The sequence below is a fragment of the Leucoraja erinacea genome, chromosome 31, assembly GCF_028641065.1.
Source record: "Leucoraja erinacea ecotype New England chromosome 31, Leri_hhj_1, whole genome shotgun sequence".
Taxonomy (NCBI): domain Eukaryota; kingdom Metazoa; phylum Chordata; class Chondrichthyes; order Rajiformes; family Rajidae; genus Leucoraja; species Leucoraja erinaceus.
Genome location: NC_073407.1, coordinates 15,159,933 through 15,176,032, shown reverse-complemented (window position 1 = coordinate 15,176,032; position 16,100 = coordinate 15,159,933). Strand labels below are relative to the sequence as shown.

Genomic DNA, 16,100 nt, shown 5'->3' with positions numbered 1-16,100 from the left:
TTTACCGGTTTCATATAATTGAACTGTGTAATTGCAAAATATTCTAAAAATTGTGCTTTGGTATGTTCTATAGATCTGTCAAAATTTAAATGCATATTTAAATGCATATGCATAGCACAGAGTGGGCTTTGCTAAGGGTCTCTAACGACATCCTCCTGGCAAACGACTCCGGTAATTATGTGGTTCTTGTCTTGCTGGACCTATCTGCCGCCTTCGACACTGTGGACCATGGAATATTAATTTCCCGATTACAGCAACAAGTGGGCATCTGTGGCAGTGCCCTGGGATGGTTCAGGTCCTATCTGGCAGATAGAACCATGCGTGTAAGCCTTGGTGGCTTTGAATCCTCCTCTGCTCCCTTGGCATATGGGGTTCCACAGGGCTCAATTTTAGGGCCCCTGCTTTTCTCCCTTTATCTACTTCCACTGGGCTCAATTTTAAGAAGGCATGGCATCTCCTTTCACTTTTACGCGGATGATAGCCAGTTGTATATGCCACTCAGGAAAGAAGATAATTATTCCCTAAAATCACTTCTATCTTGTCTTGAGGACATTAAGTCCTGGATGGCCTTAAACTTTCTGGGACTTAACGAAAAAAAGACAGAAGTGATTTTGTTCGGACCTAATGGCTGCCGTGAACCTCCCTTTGTTGACTTGGGTCCACTGGCAGTGTTCGTAAAGCCAACAGTTTTAAACCTGGGTTTTATGATGGACGGTGATTTTAAATTAGATAAACAAATAGGCGCAGTGGTTAAGTCCAGCTTCTTTCACCTAAGGAAGCTGGCAAAGGTGAAGCCCATTCTCGAGCGGCAGCATTTTGAAACAGTAATCCATGCCTTTATTTCATCTCGGCTGGATTACTGTGACGCACTCTAATCTGGAGTCTCACGAGCTTCGTTGGCTCGTCTCCAGTTGGTCCAAAATGCTGCCGCTCGCCTTTTAACCGGAACTCGAAAGAGGGAGCACATTACGCCAATTTTGGCCTCCCTTCACTGGCTCCCAGTGCACTTTCGACTTCATTTTAAAATTATTTTATTTGTTTTTAAATCATTGAATGGCCTCGCCCCGCCTTACCTCTCTGAGCTGCTCCACCTATATGCTCCTGCCCGGTGGTCAGGAGATCAGCTGCTCCTTGAGGTACCAAGGTCTAAGCGGAAGCTCAGAGGGGATAGAGCCTTTTCTGTTGCTGCCCCGGCACTCTGGAACACCTTGTCGCTGCAGATCAGACAGGCCCCTTCACTGTCCATCTTTAAATCCTCCCTAAAAACTCACTTTTATTCACTGGCTTTCGACACTGGCTGAGACTTTGTTCCTGTTTTAGTGCTTTTAATGTCTTTTAATTTTTACTGTTTTTATAGTCCTGTCGTCTTAATGGTTTTAGTAGTTTGTAATAACTTTTTGTTGACTTCCCATGTACAACACTTTGTGGTAACTGATGTTGTCTAAAAGCGCTTTATAAATAAAGCTATTATTATAAAGTTATTATTTCCTAATTATAACTATTACCATACATCTTAATACACTGAAGGGATTCACCCACAACATCTGCCCCCACACCCATCTTCATCAAATGTGTAATTAAGAAGTTAGGCAAAAGGCAAACAGGATCAAGTGGACAGATCCTCTGTGCTCTAAAGGTATAGCAATTATTCTTTTACATCCACCAGCTTCAGTCTCCAGTGGCTTATTCAGTCGTAACGCTATTCATTAGAACACGGTGGAGCTATGGTTACCATATCAAATGATTTTATGTATTTTCTGACATGGACAAAATCAACTTATGGATGTTTGTGAAGAACAGAACCCATTCATAACCTGGCGAGTACCTGTAAAACATCCATCACCAACAAAAGAGACAATTAAAAATTAAAGGAAAAACATGCAAAAATCATGATGTAAATAATTCTACAAAAGAAAATAAATGGCAACATTACTTTATGCAAGGCTTCATAGTAAAGCAGAGAATGCTATACTAAATGATTCCCACACAGTGTGTTTCAAATGAAGTGCATGCTTCTCACTTTTAACTTGGCTTGCACTGTGCTGTTTTATGCTTCACAAACAGGTGCAATCATTGCCAATATCTACCTTAATCATTTAATTTTATTTCTACTAATAAAAAGGCATGTTTAAGGAATGAATAAAGTATTAAAAAAACAGAATTTTTATAAATCCGATTAAAAACAAAGGAGGAAGATGACTGAATATTGCCTTCCATCACAGCGAGGAATGTTGATTCCACTGTGGTGGATGTTTATGTTAAATTTATTGTGCTTTGCGTTCTTTTTACTTGTATGGCTGTATGGTAACTCAAATATCACTGTACCTTAATTGGTGTATATGAAAATAAATGTGAACTTGAACTTGAACTTGAAAAAGAAACAAGAACATAAGCAAAGGATGACCGCAACTATGTTTTAAACAAAGTGATTTAGCGCCAATATCAAACAGCTATCGAATAAGTGGGCAGTGCTGACGGTGGCATTAAACAAGACACCAGGGTGTGAACCGCAACATGATGTGTAAATATAAAACACAAAAACACAAGGCGAGACTGGCTGGCAACAAGCAGCACCAAAATGTCTCCCAACTTGCTAAACAGAAAGATTCTTATCTTCCTTAGCGCATGTTAGTTGGCTGTGATATTACAAGTGCTGAATAAGCCTAGGTTTCCCCTACAAAGTAATTGAAACGCTGATTGCAATATTGAAAGGGTAGCAAAATTAATTTTAATTGAAATTTCTGTAATAGGAAGATAAGTGCCAGCTTAGACTAAAAAAAATAACTCAAGAACAGAAAATGATGAGTTGTGGAAGTGTTTGCTTTCCAGATTTGAGAATGGTGGACAGCTGTATTTTTTAAGGATCAGCGAAAGGACTACGAGTTTTTTTTTAATGTGTTGCAATATCAAAGTAATTTATACATAGGGTATAACATTTAAAAGTTAGCCATGATACTAAACCTAGAAGTGTGGCAAGCAGTGAAAATAGTGCTAAGCAGTGACGTGCGGTGAGGTCAATGGCTGGCCCGGCCCTCCCTGTATTGATCACCGCGTCTCCCCGAGGAGAGAGAGTGGTGGAGCCGTGGCTGGGAGGGAGGGATATAGAGAAGGGAGGGAGAGAGAGAGAAGGGAGAGGGAGAGGGAGAATGGGAAGAGAGAATGGGAAGAGAGAGAGAATGGGAAAAGAGAGAGAGAATGGGAAGAGAGAGAGAATGGGGAGAGAGAGAGAGATGGGGAGAGAGAGAGAACGGGGAGAGAGAGAGAGAGAACGGGAGAGAGAGAGAGAGAGAGAGGGGAGAGAGAGAGAGAGAGAGAAAGAGAGAGAGAGAGAGAGAGAGAGAGAGAGAGAGAGAGAGAGAGAGAGAGAGAGGGAGAGAGAGAGAGACGGGGAGAGAGAGAGAGAGGGAGAGAGAGAGAGAGAGAGAGAGAGAGAGAGAGAGAGAGAGAGAGAGAGAGGAGAGAGAGAAGGAGAGGGAGAGAGAGAGAGGGAGAGAGAGAGAGACGGGGAGAGAGAGAGGGCAGAAGAGAGAGAGAGAAGAGGGAGAGTGGGAGAGAGAGAGGAGGGAGAGAGAGAGAACGGGGAGGGAGAGAGCGAGAACGGGGAGAGGAGAGAGAGAAACGGGGAGAGAGAGAGCGAGAAACGGGGAGAGAGAGAGAGAGAACGGGGAGAGGGAGAGAGAAACGGGAGAGGGAGAGAGAACGGGGAGGGAGAGGGAGAGAGAACGGGGAGAGGGAGAGAGAACGGGGAGAGGGAGAGAGAACGGGGAGAGAGAGGATGGGGAGAGAGAGGATGGGGAGAGAGAGAGAGAGATGGGGAGAGAGAGAGAGAGAATGGGGAGAGAGAGAGAGGAGAGAGGGGAGAGAGAGAGAGAATGGGGAGAGAGAGAGAGGGGAGAGAGAGAATGGGGGAGAGAGAGAATGGGGAGAGAGAGAGAGAAGGAGAGAGAGAGAATGGGGAGAGAGAGAATGGGGAGAGAGAGAGAGAATGGGAAGGGAGAGAGAGAATGGGGAGAGAGAGAGAATGGGGAGAGAGAGAATGGGGAGAGTGAGAGAGATAGAGAGAGAGAGAGAGAGATGGGGAGAGAGAGAGAGAGAGAGAAGGGAGAGAGGAACGATGGCATGTTATAACCCGCAGCCGTTCTGACCCGCGCCGAACCCTCCACCGCACCATTGCACCTTTCTTCACGGCAGCCATGTGATGTCTCGGCTCTGACAATTCGAGGGATCTAACCGGTAACAACACTAAGAGCAGCCCCGGGTCGCCCCGCTCCCAGACTCGAATCTGAGCTTGAAAAATCAGGTGGTGGGCCTTATGTGTCCCGCGGGCCATATTTTGGAGACTCCTGCCTTACATGAGCTAAACAAAAATGTACAGAAGTACAAAAATTGATGACTTTATTATTGTGATAAGTATAATTATTTTTTTTTAATCTAATAACTTTCTAATGTAAAGTCTACCTTCCAGAGAGAAGGATCAGGGGGTATGGAGAGAAGGCAGGTACAGGATACTGAGTTGGATGATCAGCCATGATCATATTGAATGGCGGTGCAGGCTCGAAGGGCCGAATGGCCTACTCCTGCACCTAATTTCTATGTTTCTATGTTTCTATGTTTCCCAAGTGGCGTATCTTGTTCCGTTCCATGATCTTTGGTCAGCGCCGCCGCTGCTGAAGCTAGCTAACGTGGAGAGAGAGTGAGGTATCGTCAATTACGTGGGCTGAGCCTACGTAATTGACGCTCGCTCTTCCTCCACTGGGCTCAAGACATGCCCCCTTGTGAGGCAGACGTGATCGCTGCCTCCCCTGGAGCTTTTTCAATGCAGTTTTATGCGAGACCAGCGAGCACAAATTTAATATCTTTATATGTGAAATACGTTACCTGGACTATGGAAGGTAAGGACATGTAATGAAGGGGTTTACACACATTACTTTGGTGACATACATAGAGATATAACAGGCACATGCTTATTGCCCGCGCTCCATGCAGTTTCGAAGGGGTTGCGCAATCAGAGGGGAGGCTCAGCTCGCCGCTGTCTCACTTCTCTTTATGTATTTGCAGCGGAGCTGTGCAAATTTGCGTTTTTTACTACAAAAAATGATTAGATTCATATAGAAATGACATTTATAACACAGATCAGTGGAAACATCTTTACATTTATTTTATTTTATTATTTTTTCTTTACTTTTCTTAACAGCTATTTTCATTGGGAGTATGACAGGTGAGGCTCTGCCTCCCTGCCTCCCCTGACTGCACATCCCTGGTGCTAAGTGACTGCAGCAAGACAGACAGACCAACAAGGACATAGACACACTCGTAAAATGAGCAAACTAGTGACAGATGTAATTTGTGAAGTTCGATGTAATGTATTTTAACAGAACAGTTAAGGGGGTGGGTGGGGGGAATATAAACCTAATGGCAGCAGGGAGTGCTAATAAAACTTGATGCTCACAAACAAATGAAAGCAGAAATTTCAAGTTAGACTAGAATGCACTTGAAGAACTTGCAGGTGATGATATGTGCTTGCTGAACTTCTCCTTCTAGAAGAGTAGGTCTAGAAGTTGGAAAGCCTTAGCTGATAGGTGCCATTCATTTTATAGATGGTAAACGCTGTGGTCACTGTGCTCCAGTGATAGTGAATATTTAGGATAATAGAAAAGCGCCAATCAAATACTAATGTTAGAAAAAGGAACTGGTTTATACCAAAGATAGACACAAAATGCTGGAGTAAATCAGCACATCAAGCAGCACCTCTGGAGAAAATGGATAGGTGACATTTCAGGTCAGAACCCTTCCTGTCACTAATTGTAGTAGGGAAAGTGGGGGCGAAAATTGGAAACAAAGAAAATCCAGGACAACTCAGGGCCGGCAACAGATGATCTAAGGCAAGGAGTTCCCTGAAAGGTTGACTGTTGGATAGAAACTGTTGTGATCCTGAGAGGGATACAAGTTGAGCAGTGTGGAACTAGATAACTGACTTTGTGTAGAAAGGGGGATGGGGCGGGGAGAGGTCTTTGTGGAAGTTACCTAAAATTGGAGAATTCTGGGGGAATTGATAGAAATATGGGGCATAAAAAGCTGCACCAACCATCAAACACCCTTGGTGGGCTAGATACCCCATTTTAATGCTATACGAGACAGACCAATTTAGCCCAATATACGGGATGTCTCGGCTAATACAGGACAGTTGGTAACCCTAGTCACAGGAGGCCACTAGACTCAGCCTGTCCATGCCAATCGCTACAACCCAGACCATCTAATCAAGCCTTCTAAACGATGTATAGCCAAACCACAGCTCCAATTGCTTTTTCATGTGATCAGGGTTTTTTGTCTCTTTAAGCAGCAAAGTCCAGACTCCTATCAATCTAGATGGAACTATTTTTCTTCTCCTCTCTGCTAATCCTTCCACTAAATACTCAAACTGACTCTGGTCGAGGGAAAAAATCCTTCTTATTTATACCATCCAGGACCTCATAGACGCATAGATACATTGAAAAATAGGTGCAGGAGTAGGCCAGTCAGTCCTTTGAGCCAGCACCGCCATTTGATATGGTCATGGCTGATCATCTAAAATCAGTACCCTGTACCCCTGCTTTTCCCCCATATCCCTTGATTCCTTTAGCCCTAAGATCTAAATCTAACTCTCTTGAAAACATCCAGTGAATTGGCCTCCACTGCCTTCTGTGGCAGAGAATTCCACAGATTCATAAATCTCTGGGTGAAAAAGGTTTTTCCTCAACTCAGTCCTAAATGACCTCCACTTATTCTTAAACTGTGACCCCTGGTTCTGGACTCCCCCAATATCGGGTACATATTTCCTGCATCTAGCCTGTCCAATAATTTAAGAATTTTATATGATTCAACAAGATCCCCTTACATCCTTCTAAATTCCAGTGAATACAAGACCAGTCGACCCATTGTTTCATCATATGTCAGTCCCGCCAACCCGGGAATTAATCTGGTGAACCTACGCTGCACTCCCTCAATAGCAATAATGTCCTTCCTCAAATTATGAGACCAAAATTGCACACAATACTCCAGGCGCGGTCTCATCAGGGCCCTGAACAACTGCAGTATGACCTCCTTGCTTCTAAACTCAAATCCTCTTGCAATGAAGGCCAACATGCCATTAGCTTTCTTCACTGCATGCTGTACCTGCATGCCTACTTTCAGTGACTGATGTACAAATTGCACCTCCTCTTTTCCTAATCTAACACCATTTAAATAATAATCTGACTTCCTGTTCTTGCCACCAAAATGGATAACCTCACATTTATCCACATTATACTCACCCAACCTATCCAAGTCACCCTGCAGCCTCATAGCATCCTCCTTGCAGCTCACACTGCTATACAGTTCAACTGAAATACAGTTCAATAACATCTTTCCTCAGCTGCATTTGTTCCAAAGATAAATTGTTCCCCAATTTTTCCTCCTATCTACAAGTTTCTGGTCCTGACATCGTTGACTTCCTCCTTCTGCCTCCATTGAAATCAAATGTTTACTGAACACAATACTCAAGCTGTAATCTAATTGGTTCTGGCATAAAAATATCTTCATCCACATCAACAATGACCTTTCTGGCATGTTAAGCCAGAAATGGGAATGTTTGTTAATATTCGCACCATATTTAATTCCATTGGCAATATCTCAGCATGAATGAGACAATATTCAGGCACGAGTATTTTCTGAAGAAACTAAGCTACGCATCAGAGAAGCAGGTTCCTGGCAAACACCACTATCAATAGCATTTCCCATAATTTTTCTGAAAATAATGAACAGAGTGAAACTGTCATAATCACAGATTTATTTGTCTTGCATTTTGTGTGCAAGATTGCATGGAAAATTTCTCATATTGCTAGATTAATACTAATGTGGTGGTTTTACTACAACCACATAGCTCGAAATACAGCTCAATGCAGACCACCACACCTTTGAATTTACGTGGTCCTTTGCTGCATTAGATCTCAGCCATTAATTGATATCAAGCAGAGTGATGCATACTGGTTGAAGGCCGACTGATGGCAGAGAATTTAGGAGGAGGCTAGAATTGATCTCCATTTTACACCTTTGGCTGAAAATCATTGCAAATGCTCAGCTTAATCTTTGCCATTGTGGTTGAGCACAGGAGTGTCCCTGGAGTGCTAAATTGTTCACGGCCAGGCCTGCGTCAGAAGTGCAATGCTTTGATATGAGGCACCATTTGCAGGATAGTTTTTGCCCATTGACTTTGTGTTTACTAAAAAGTCATTTATGTTTTAACTTCACCAGATGCAGCCAATGCTGCTCCTACCATGCTCCTCAACATTTCTCATTGAGTTAAGATTGCTTCCTCAGCTTGAAAGTGATGGCAAAATGAAGGAAATGCCAGACTACAAATTACAAGTGTTGGTGAAATGCAATGCTGCTACTACTGTAGGCCCACAGCATTCAACTAATAGATCCAGGCTAGAGCTGTCACACTCCATAAAGACTAAGTAGCAGTTATTATTCTCAATATTTTTATGGATAGATGTATGAGCAGTACATACATTGTTAATGACAGACAATGTTTATTCTTTCACCACCTACCGCAAATGCTGAGAGCTATGTCCTTCAGTGTGCAGTCAGTCAGGTCTGCCATGGTGCTAACTTAAATTCACACTGAAGTCCCCTACATCATGCATATTGTGTCACTGCTACTTTCAATGCTACTCTTAAATGGTATTCAACTGCAAGAGTATAAATTCAACAGCCGAGTGAGAGCAATAGGGGCCAATGAGCAGGAAGTTTCCATTCCCCTAATTCACTTGATGCTATGAGATATTATGAAGGTCTGGAATTAATGCAGAGGACTCGTAAAGCCATTATTTAATTACTTTATTCCATAGTAACCAATATTCAGCTATGAGTATTTTCTGATGAGACTAAGTTAAGCATCAGAGAGGCAGGTTCCTGGCAAACATGTGCCCCGTTACACCACTATCAATAGCATTTCCCCAAATTTTTCTGAAAATAATGAACAGAGTGAAACTGTGATAATCACAGATTTATTTGTCCTGCATTTTGTGGTTCTGTCATGCAGGTGAGCCAGGACATTTCAACAGATCATGATAGAGTTTGGCGTGTTAATGTTTATACTAAGAAAGCTTAAGTTAACCAGTTCTATTTTTAGGCAATAATACTTTTCTATACACACCAATTTCCCCCTTTCCTTTTCTTACCCAATATTTACCTCTGCTGTGGTCTAGTTCCAAAAGCACCCAACTCTCTCTTGGATTTCCTATCTAAGTCACTGTCTGACAGAATGTTACTGAATAGCTCATGCCTAATCTTGCCCTCACTCATTACAAATATAGATGCACTTCTGTTTGGGACACCAGATAATGATCAGGAACTATAAGGTAATGAAATTAAATCCACCTTTGTTGCCATTACTAAGTCTGGGCTGATATCAGCTAACATCGTACATGGAGTGTGGAATGAATGTTGAGGCTCCCATAACCATTTCTTCCTAACTACTCAAACTCAATGTTTCCTGGTATGTTTGATTCAGCCATTTAAAATGCAATAGTAACCGATTTCTTAAAATGGCTATTATTATCTTTTTAAAACTGAGGGAAAAAAACGAATTCATGGTAGACACAAAATGCTGGGGTAAGTCAGCGGGTCAGGCGGCATCTCTGGTGAAAAGGAATAAGTGACGTTTTGGGTCGAGATCCTTCTGCAGACCTTTTCACCAAAGATGCTGCCTGACCCGCTGATTTACTCCAGCATTTTGTGTCTATCTTCGGTGTAAAGCAGTATTTGCAGTTCGTTCCTAAACAACTGATTTACTCCAGCATTTTGTGTCTATCTTTGGTGTAAAGCAATATTTGCAGTTCGTTCCTAAACAACTAAATCATGGTTCTGTGGAATGCAGGCGACATGTACAGTAAAAGCACTATAATCGGGCACATACCCCAAGTGACAGGTGCTGTTCATTTAAATATGTGGCTAATTACACTCCTCCATCAACTAATTAACTCTGTAGATGCAGTACTTGCCACAGACATGCCAGTTACCAGACATGATTATACACCAGATAACCAAGTTTTTACCATGTCCTACTAACTGTGGCGCTTCCAGCATGTTTAATTCTTCACTGATTAAACAGGGTATAGTGTGTAGGAAGGAACAGCAGACGCCGGTTTAAAACGAAGTTAGACACAAAAAGCTGGAGTGACTCAGCGGTTCAGACAGCATCTCTGGAGAAAAGGAATAGGTGACGTTTCGGTTTGAGACCTTTCTTCAGAGGGGAAAGGGAAACGAGAGATATTGACGGTGATATAGAACAAATTAATGAGAGATATGCAAAAATGTAACGATGATAAAGGACTAAGTGAAAACGGGTTACAGACAATGAAACTCAAAAAGACGACTTTGAACTGAGTACAACAAATTGGGTGGGGGAGAGAAGGGATGCCAGGGTTACTTGAAGTTTGAGAAATCAATATTCATACTGCTGGGTATGTAACAGGGTACAGTAACAAAAAAATGGTGTAAACAATATTTCATAATAAGTATTGGTTACTTTTTGTGCTCAGATATTCATTATGGAAATCGATATTAGATATTATACAATGGGAATAAGCATGAAATAATATAACAGTTCAAGAAGTATCAAATCAAATTCTAATAGAGCAAGTTATGAAACTGAATTTAAAAGATCATGCCATTCTTAACGAAAAAGACATTCAGGGGAATCAGGTGCAAGAAATAAATGTAACATTGACTGAAAAAAAGAAAACTTCACTAAAATGGCAGAAATGATCACCAATGATGGAAACATAACGTCAAGGTCTGACAAAAGTATTAAGTTTTGTGATCATATGATTTATATTTGGGGAGGGAATTATCAAGAATTCCCGAACTCATCATGGGATTACTTATGTCCATCCATCAGCACCAGGACCCAAGTTTAATATTTCAGCTGCAAGACACTACCTCCAGCAACGAAGCAATATCACAGTATAGGATTAGACAAAAATGCTGGAGAAACACAGCGGGTGAGGCAGCAACTATGGAGCGAAGGAAATAGGCAACGTTTTGGGTCGAAACCCTTCTTCAGACTGAACTAGATGCTGCCTCACCTGCCATGTTTCTCCAGCATTTTTGTCTACCTTCGATTTTCCAGCATCTGCAGTTCCTTCTTAAACATCACAGCATAGGATTGTCGTGCAGCTGAGGTTACTTGCTTAATCTTCTGTATAATTTATATTTTGTGTTATCCGAGTCATGTGCATGTGATGCTTCTACAAGCAGGATTTTCATTGAACCTAAACCTCATCGTAATTGTGGATGTGACAATAAACTCGATTTCATTGAATAAAAATGAACATTCCCAGCCGTTAGGGCAAGGAATCACCTCCCTCTTCAACTGCATTCAAACTTAAGTCAGATCTTTAACATTTAAAAAAATACCAACGTAACAGTTAAGAATCATAAAATATATTGCCAGATTCCTCTAAATTCCAAAGTCACTAAATTTTAAAAACTGATAGGTGCTCAATACATAAAGGAATTGATATAGTTAGATGCCACAAGTCTCTTTCCTTTGGATGGAAAAATCTGGTCACGATCAATCTCAAAATTAGAGGTCAAGCATACAGGACCATGATGACTGAAAGTTAGCCATGGCTGGTACTGAAATTATTAGATGTTAAGGAAATCATGGGATAGGGGATTGAGCAGGAATGGGGACTTGTGAGACATTGCGCTTGGTTGACCTGCTGTTACATTTGTTGCAGGCTAAGAGATAGAGTTCGGGGATAGGGCTAGTGTACGCCTGGAACAGGGATTGTTCAACGTACCCTACAAAGTAAGAGATAGAGCTCGGGAATAGGGTCAGTAAGAGATGGAGTTCGGGGATAGGGAATGGGATAATGCCCATTAGGTCTGAAGAAGGGTCTCGATTCGAAACATCACCCATTCCTTATATCCAGAGATGCTGCCTGTTCCGCTGGGTTACTCCAGCATTTTGTGTCTATCTGCTGTTACATTTGATTTTTTGATGGAATAGAAAGTGAATGTATAAAGTATTTTTACCAGGTAAATCAAGAACTAGAGAGAATAGGTTTAAGGTGAGAGAAGAAAGATTAATAGGAATCTATGGGGAAATTTTTTGGGGGAAGCGGTTTGCTTCGGGGGAACGGGTGAATGGTGGATTATTGCATTGGGGGAAATGGGCAACAGGTCCCACTTGGGCTAGTAAACTTTAAAAAACGTTTGGATAGGTACGTGGACAGAAAGGTTGTGGAGGTATATGGGCCAAACACAGCCAAATGAGACTAGCTTCAAAGTGGCATCTTGGTTGGCAAGGACAAGTTGGGCTGAATGGGCCTGTTTCCATGCTGTTTGATTCGAACCTAAAGAGCAAATGCCAAAAAAAAAGCAAACATATACAAATGATCTCTTGAAAAAATGCATTTTAAATAATGACTATATTGACATTACAACAAAGAACATGCTGATAGACAAATCATTCTAATTATCTATCTTTTTAAGTTTGGTGCATGATTTCTCTCAGCCTTAGATTCCTCAACCAAAAAATTTAAATAAATTATTATCAAACCATGCTTGAAAATTGGTATAAAAAAAAGAAAGCGCTGGAGGAACTCAGTAAGTCAGGCAGCATTTGAGGAGGGAATGGACAGATAACATTTCAGGTCGGGACATTCTTCAGACTGGAGTCTGAAGAAGGGTCCCAACCAAATGCAGCATCTGTAGTTCCTTGCATCTCGAGCAGAAAGTTTGTAAGTCTGCTCTTTGTACTTTTTTTCTCAATTGGAGGTAGCTTCAAATGGCAAAAACTGAGAAATTTGAAAAGAAGTTACATCAAATTGATTCCTGTTTGTTTCATGAACAATCAATGATTTGGTACTTGTACATTTTTTAAATGTTTGCTCAGGTTACTGATAATAGATATTTAACATCAATTTACCTATTTGATTTTGTGATCCCAAAGCAATCAATATGATTACCAGCAAAATGTTCTCCATTGTTTTCCCTTCTCGTGTAAATGGGTCTTCTATCCTGTATCTGGAATTGCAGACGCTTTTCTCCCAGCGTAAAATAAATTTATTATGAATGGATGTAGGAGGAATCTTGAAATAACCAAAGTGCTTACTCCTCAAATCCAGTCCCAGGACATTAGAAATCTGTCAAAAGAATAAAATACAATTAACTGATGCTTAGATAAATGTTACCATTTTCATCCGTGCTCCACATCAACAATTAATGTATAACACCTTCATCTCCAAGTGAGTTCAGCAACTAACCTTTTTCAATATCATTCCAACCTATATTTAGTTTTTACAGGGGTGGGGAGAGATTATGAGGATTCATATTACAATGTTATTTAGTGTATTTTTAAATAATCAATATCTAATATTGTAACAACAACAAACATTTTTTTTTTTTTTTTTAAACTCAGCAAGTCAGGCAGCATCTCTAGAACGAGAAACGGTTAACATTTAGGTCATCAGAAGGAGATGACTGATACAAGTTCTTCAATGCGAGGCCTGAAGCAGGGTCTCCACATGAAACTTCGACTATTCCTCTTTCTCCACCGATAGAAAACCCTCACTGTGTATCTACTCTCCCACCTCATATACAAAGTAATTTTCTCTATCAGAAAAAAAACAACCCGCTGGTGGAACTCAGAAGGTCGAGCAGCATCCGTGGAGGAAAATGGACAAAGGACGTTTCGGGTAGGGTAGGGTTCCCTTTCTCTACCTACAGCGAGATTCTACCATGGTGAGTGTGCAAGGTTTCCCAGAAAACGCAGAACAATCCAAGAACGCTAGGAAATATATTCCTGCACAACAGACACAGGAAAATGGGGTTAAACACAACGGAAAGGATGACACTTCGTGGCGTAATGCGAGTAAATCATGTGTGGTTCACCAGATCAAGCGCAAGAGCTCCACCAACTGACTTCCAATTATCCTCGGATGACTTATTTGGAAAGCATTCCACTGGCTATAGTACACATAAACACGCTTCAAAACGTTTTTCAACTAAATACATATATCTCTCCTTGCGTGAATATGTTGCCAACATAAAATATTAAGCCCCTGCCTTGTATTTGAAAGACTACAATGAAGCGTTTCCAGCACTTGAATTAAAGCGAAGACGACCACACTTGGGTGGTTCCGCGATTCTTGATTCACTGAAATTCATATCCCTTGTACAGCAATAATATGTACCCATAAATCGTAAGGCTGTTCTCATCAGAATGATAATTGTCTTAGAGAAGGGCGTTTTAGGATTTCGACCCGAAACGCTGCCTATTTCCTTCGCTCCATAGATGCTGCCTCACCCGCTGAGTTTCTCCAGCATTTTTGGCGACCGTCGTTTTTACTGTTTACCAATAATTTGTTATTATTTTATTGATTTGTTGATTATATTTATCTGTGTGTTTTGCAGTGTAACGGGCTTGTTACACTGCAGCAAGTAAGAATTTCATTGTTCACTTGCCAGAATATATGACAATTAAACATTCTTCACATATTTTTAATCAGCATCTCAGTTGGCGAACGCAGGATTTTGATTTATATTCCCACCAATAAAAAAACATTTTTTTGAAGCTACGTAGTTTCCCTGACTGAACCAGTACACTCAGAATTAAACCGTAGGAAACGAAATAATTCAATTATATTGAACATTTCCACCGAACACCGCGAACTGTTATTTGTAATACAGTCGCCAAACCGCTTCCCCTTATGGCAAATATTGTTGAAATTTTAATTACTTAAAATTGCCCAATCCCGTCACAAATCTTTGGTTTATGAACAAACTCTAAACGAAATGTTATTTTTAACCAATTACTTAAAGCTTCTACAAACCTCTCCCCCAGCGGTCAATGTCTTGCCGAGAAATATTGTCCACGCAGTTGTTAGAGACCTTAATTTCGTCAATGTTCCAGGCTGGCGATCGAAGACTGAAGATTACCCCTTTACCTCAAGTTTTTAATCCCCGAGTAAACTTCAGAAACTTATTTTCCGCTGTGAAAAAATGCCAGTGTAGCTGCCCTTTCGGACAAGTGACAGGCGGACCAAGGAATCAGGGATGAGTACTGGCGCTGGGACCCGCCTCTGATGTGATGGGTTCACAAATAGATATCGGCATGGGGCGGGACCAGCGAGATGTCGCCGCCGCCAAACGCAGCGACAGGAATAACGGGATCATATTCCTGTCAAACCCCGGGGGGAAAACAAACAGTTTACCGTAAAGTATGGCAATTGAGAGCCATGTGAGGATAAAATAGCAATTATGATTGTGGAACGAAATCATATCAGCATGCCGTTCATCATTACATGCCGTTATTTCCGATTGTATTATTTACCACTTCTGTTGAAGTATAGTAATATAACACATTGCAACAATAATAAGTTGGGACAATGATCATGAAGACAAGTCACACAGGGCCTTACCTCGAGTTAAATCCCACTGTCGGTATTTCCCTTCTTCCCTGGCCCACGGGAGGAGTGTAACGGTATGTAATGGCGGCGTCCGGGTGGGGGACCGGGTTCCTGGCGGGGGTGGCGAATGCTACCGTGGTGTTTCTGGTGGGTTCGGCGGTGTATACGAGCCTGGTTTTCTGGCAGGACGGTCGTGAGGAGCAAGGGCCGTGGTGTTCTTGGCGGGCCGGGTGTTCCGCTCTCCCGCCCCTGTCGTCATGCCCCGTGTGGAGACTTGTTTTTCTCCTCCACCTCCTGTCTCGGAAAAGGCGAAAGAGGAAACGCCGTCTGCAGCCGGCGCCGGGAAATCCGATTGGAGCCGCGTCGCGTGGGGACTGGGAGGCGCGAGGGTGCGGGCGACCGTTGGGGTCGCGCGGGGGGGAAGGGGACGGACCGTTGGCGGGGGATGGGGAGGAGAGGGAAGGGACCGGTAGGTAGGTGGGAGGATGGGGCCGTCGGGGAGGGAGGTAGAGCCATGAGGGGGAAGTCAGGGGTGAGGGAGGAGGGGTGCGCAAGGGGGAACCCGTTGAGGGGGACGGGGGTGGGAGCGCAGGTGGAGGTAGAGCCATTTGAGGGACGCAGGGAGGGAGGTTGGGGCCGGTGGAAGGAGGGACCGTTGGA

General features: G+C 42.3%; 1 protein-coding gene across 3 annotated transcripts in view; it reads right to left on the bottom strand.

Annotated features, from left to right (window-relative positions):
* Positions 1-15,819, bottom strand: part of LOC129711977 (endoglin-like) — a 71,358-nt gene extending 55,539 nt beyond the window's left edge. The window contains exons 1-2 of one of the 3 annotated variants that reach the window (XM_055660066.1): positions 15,453-15,819; positions 12,999-13,175 (exon numbers count right to left, since the gene is read on the bottom strand). Coding sequence is in view for 2 of the 3 variants with exons in the window: in XM_055660064.1 (XP_055516039.1) it covers positions 12,959-13,016 (58 nt within the window). In the remaining variant the exon portion in view is untranslated. Of the gene's footprint in view, positions 1-12,958; positions 13,176-14,864; positions 15,273-15,452 lie in introns of those variants that run through there. The other 2 variants (XM_055660064.1, XM_055660065.1) reach the window with 2 other exon arrangements.
* Positions 15,820-16,100: the final 281 nt, after the last annotated feature.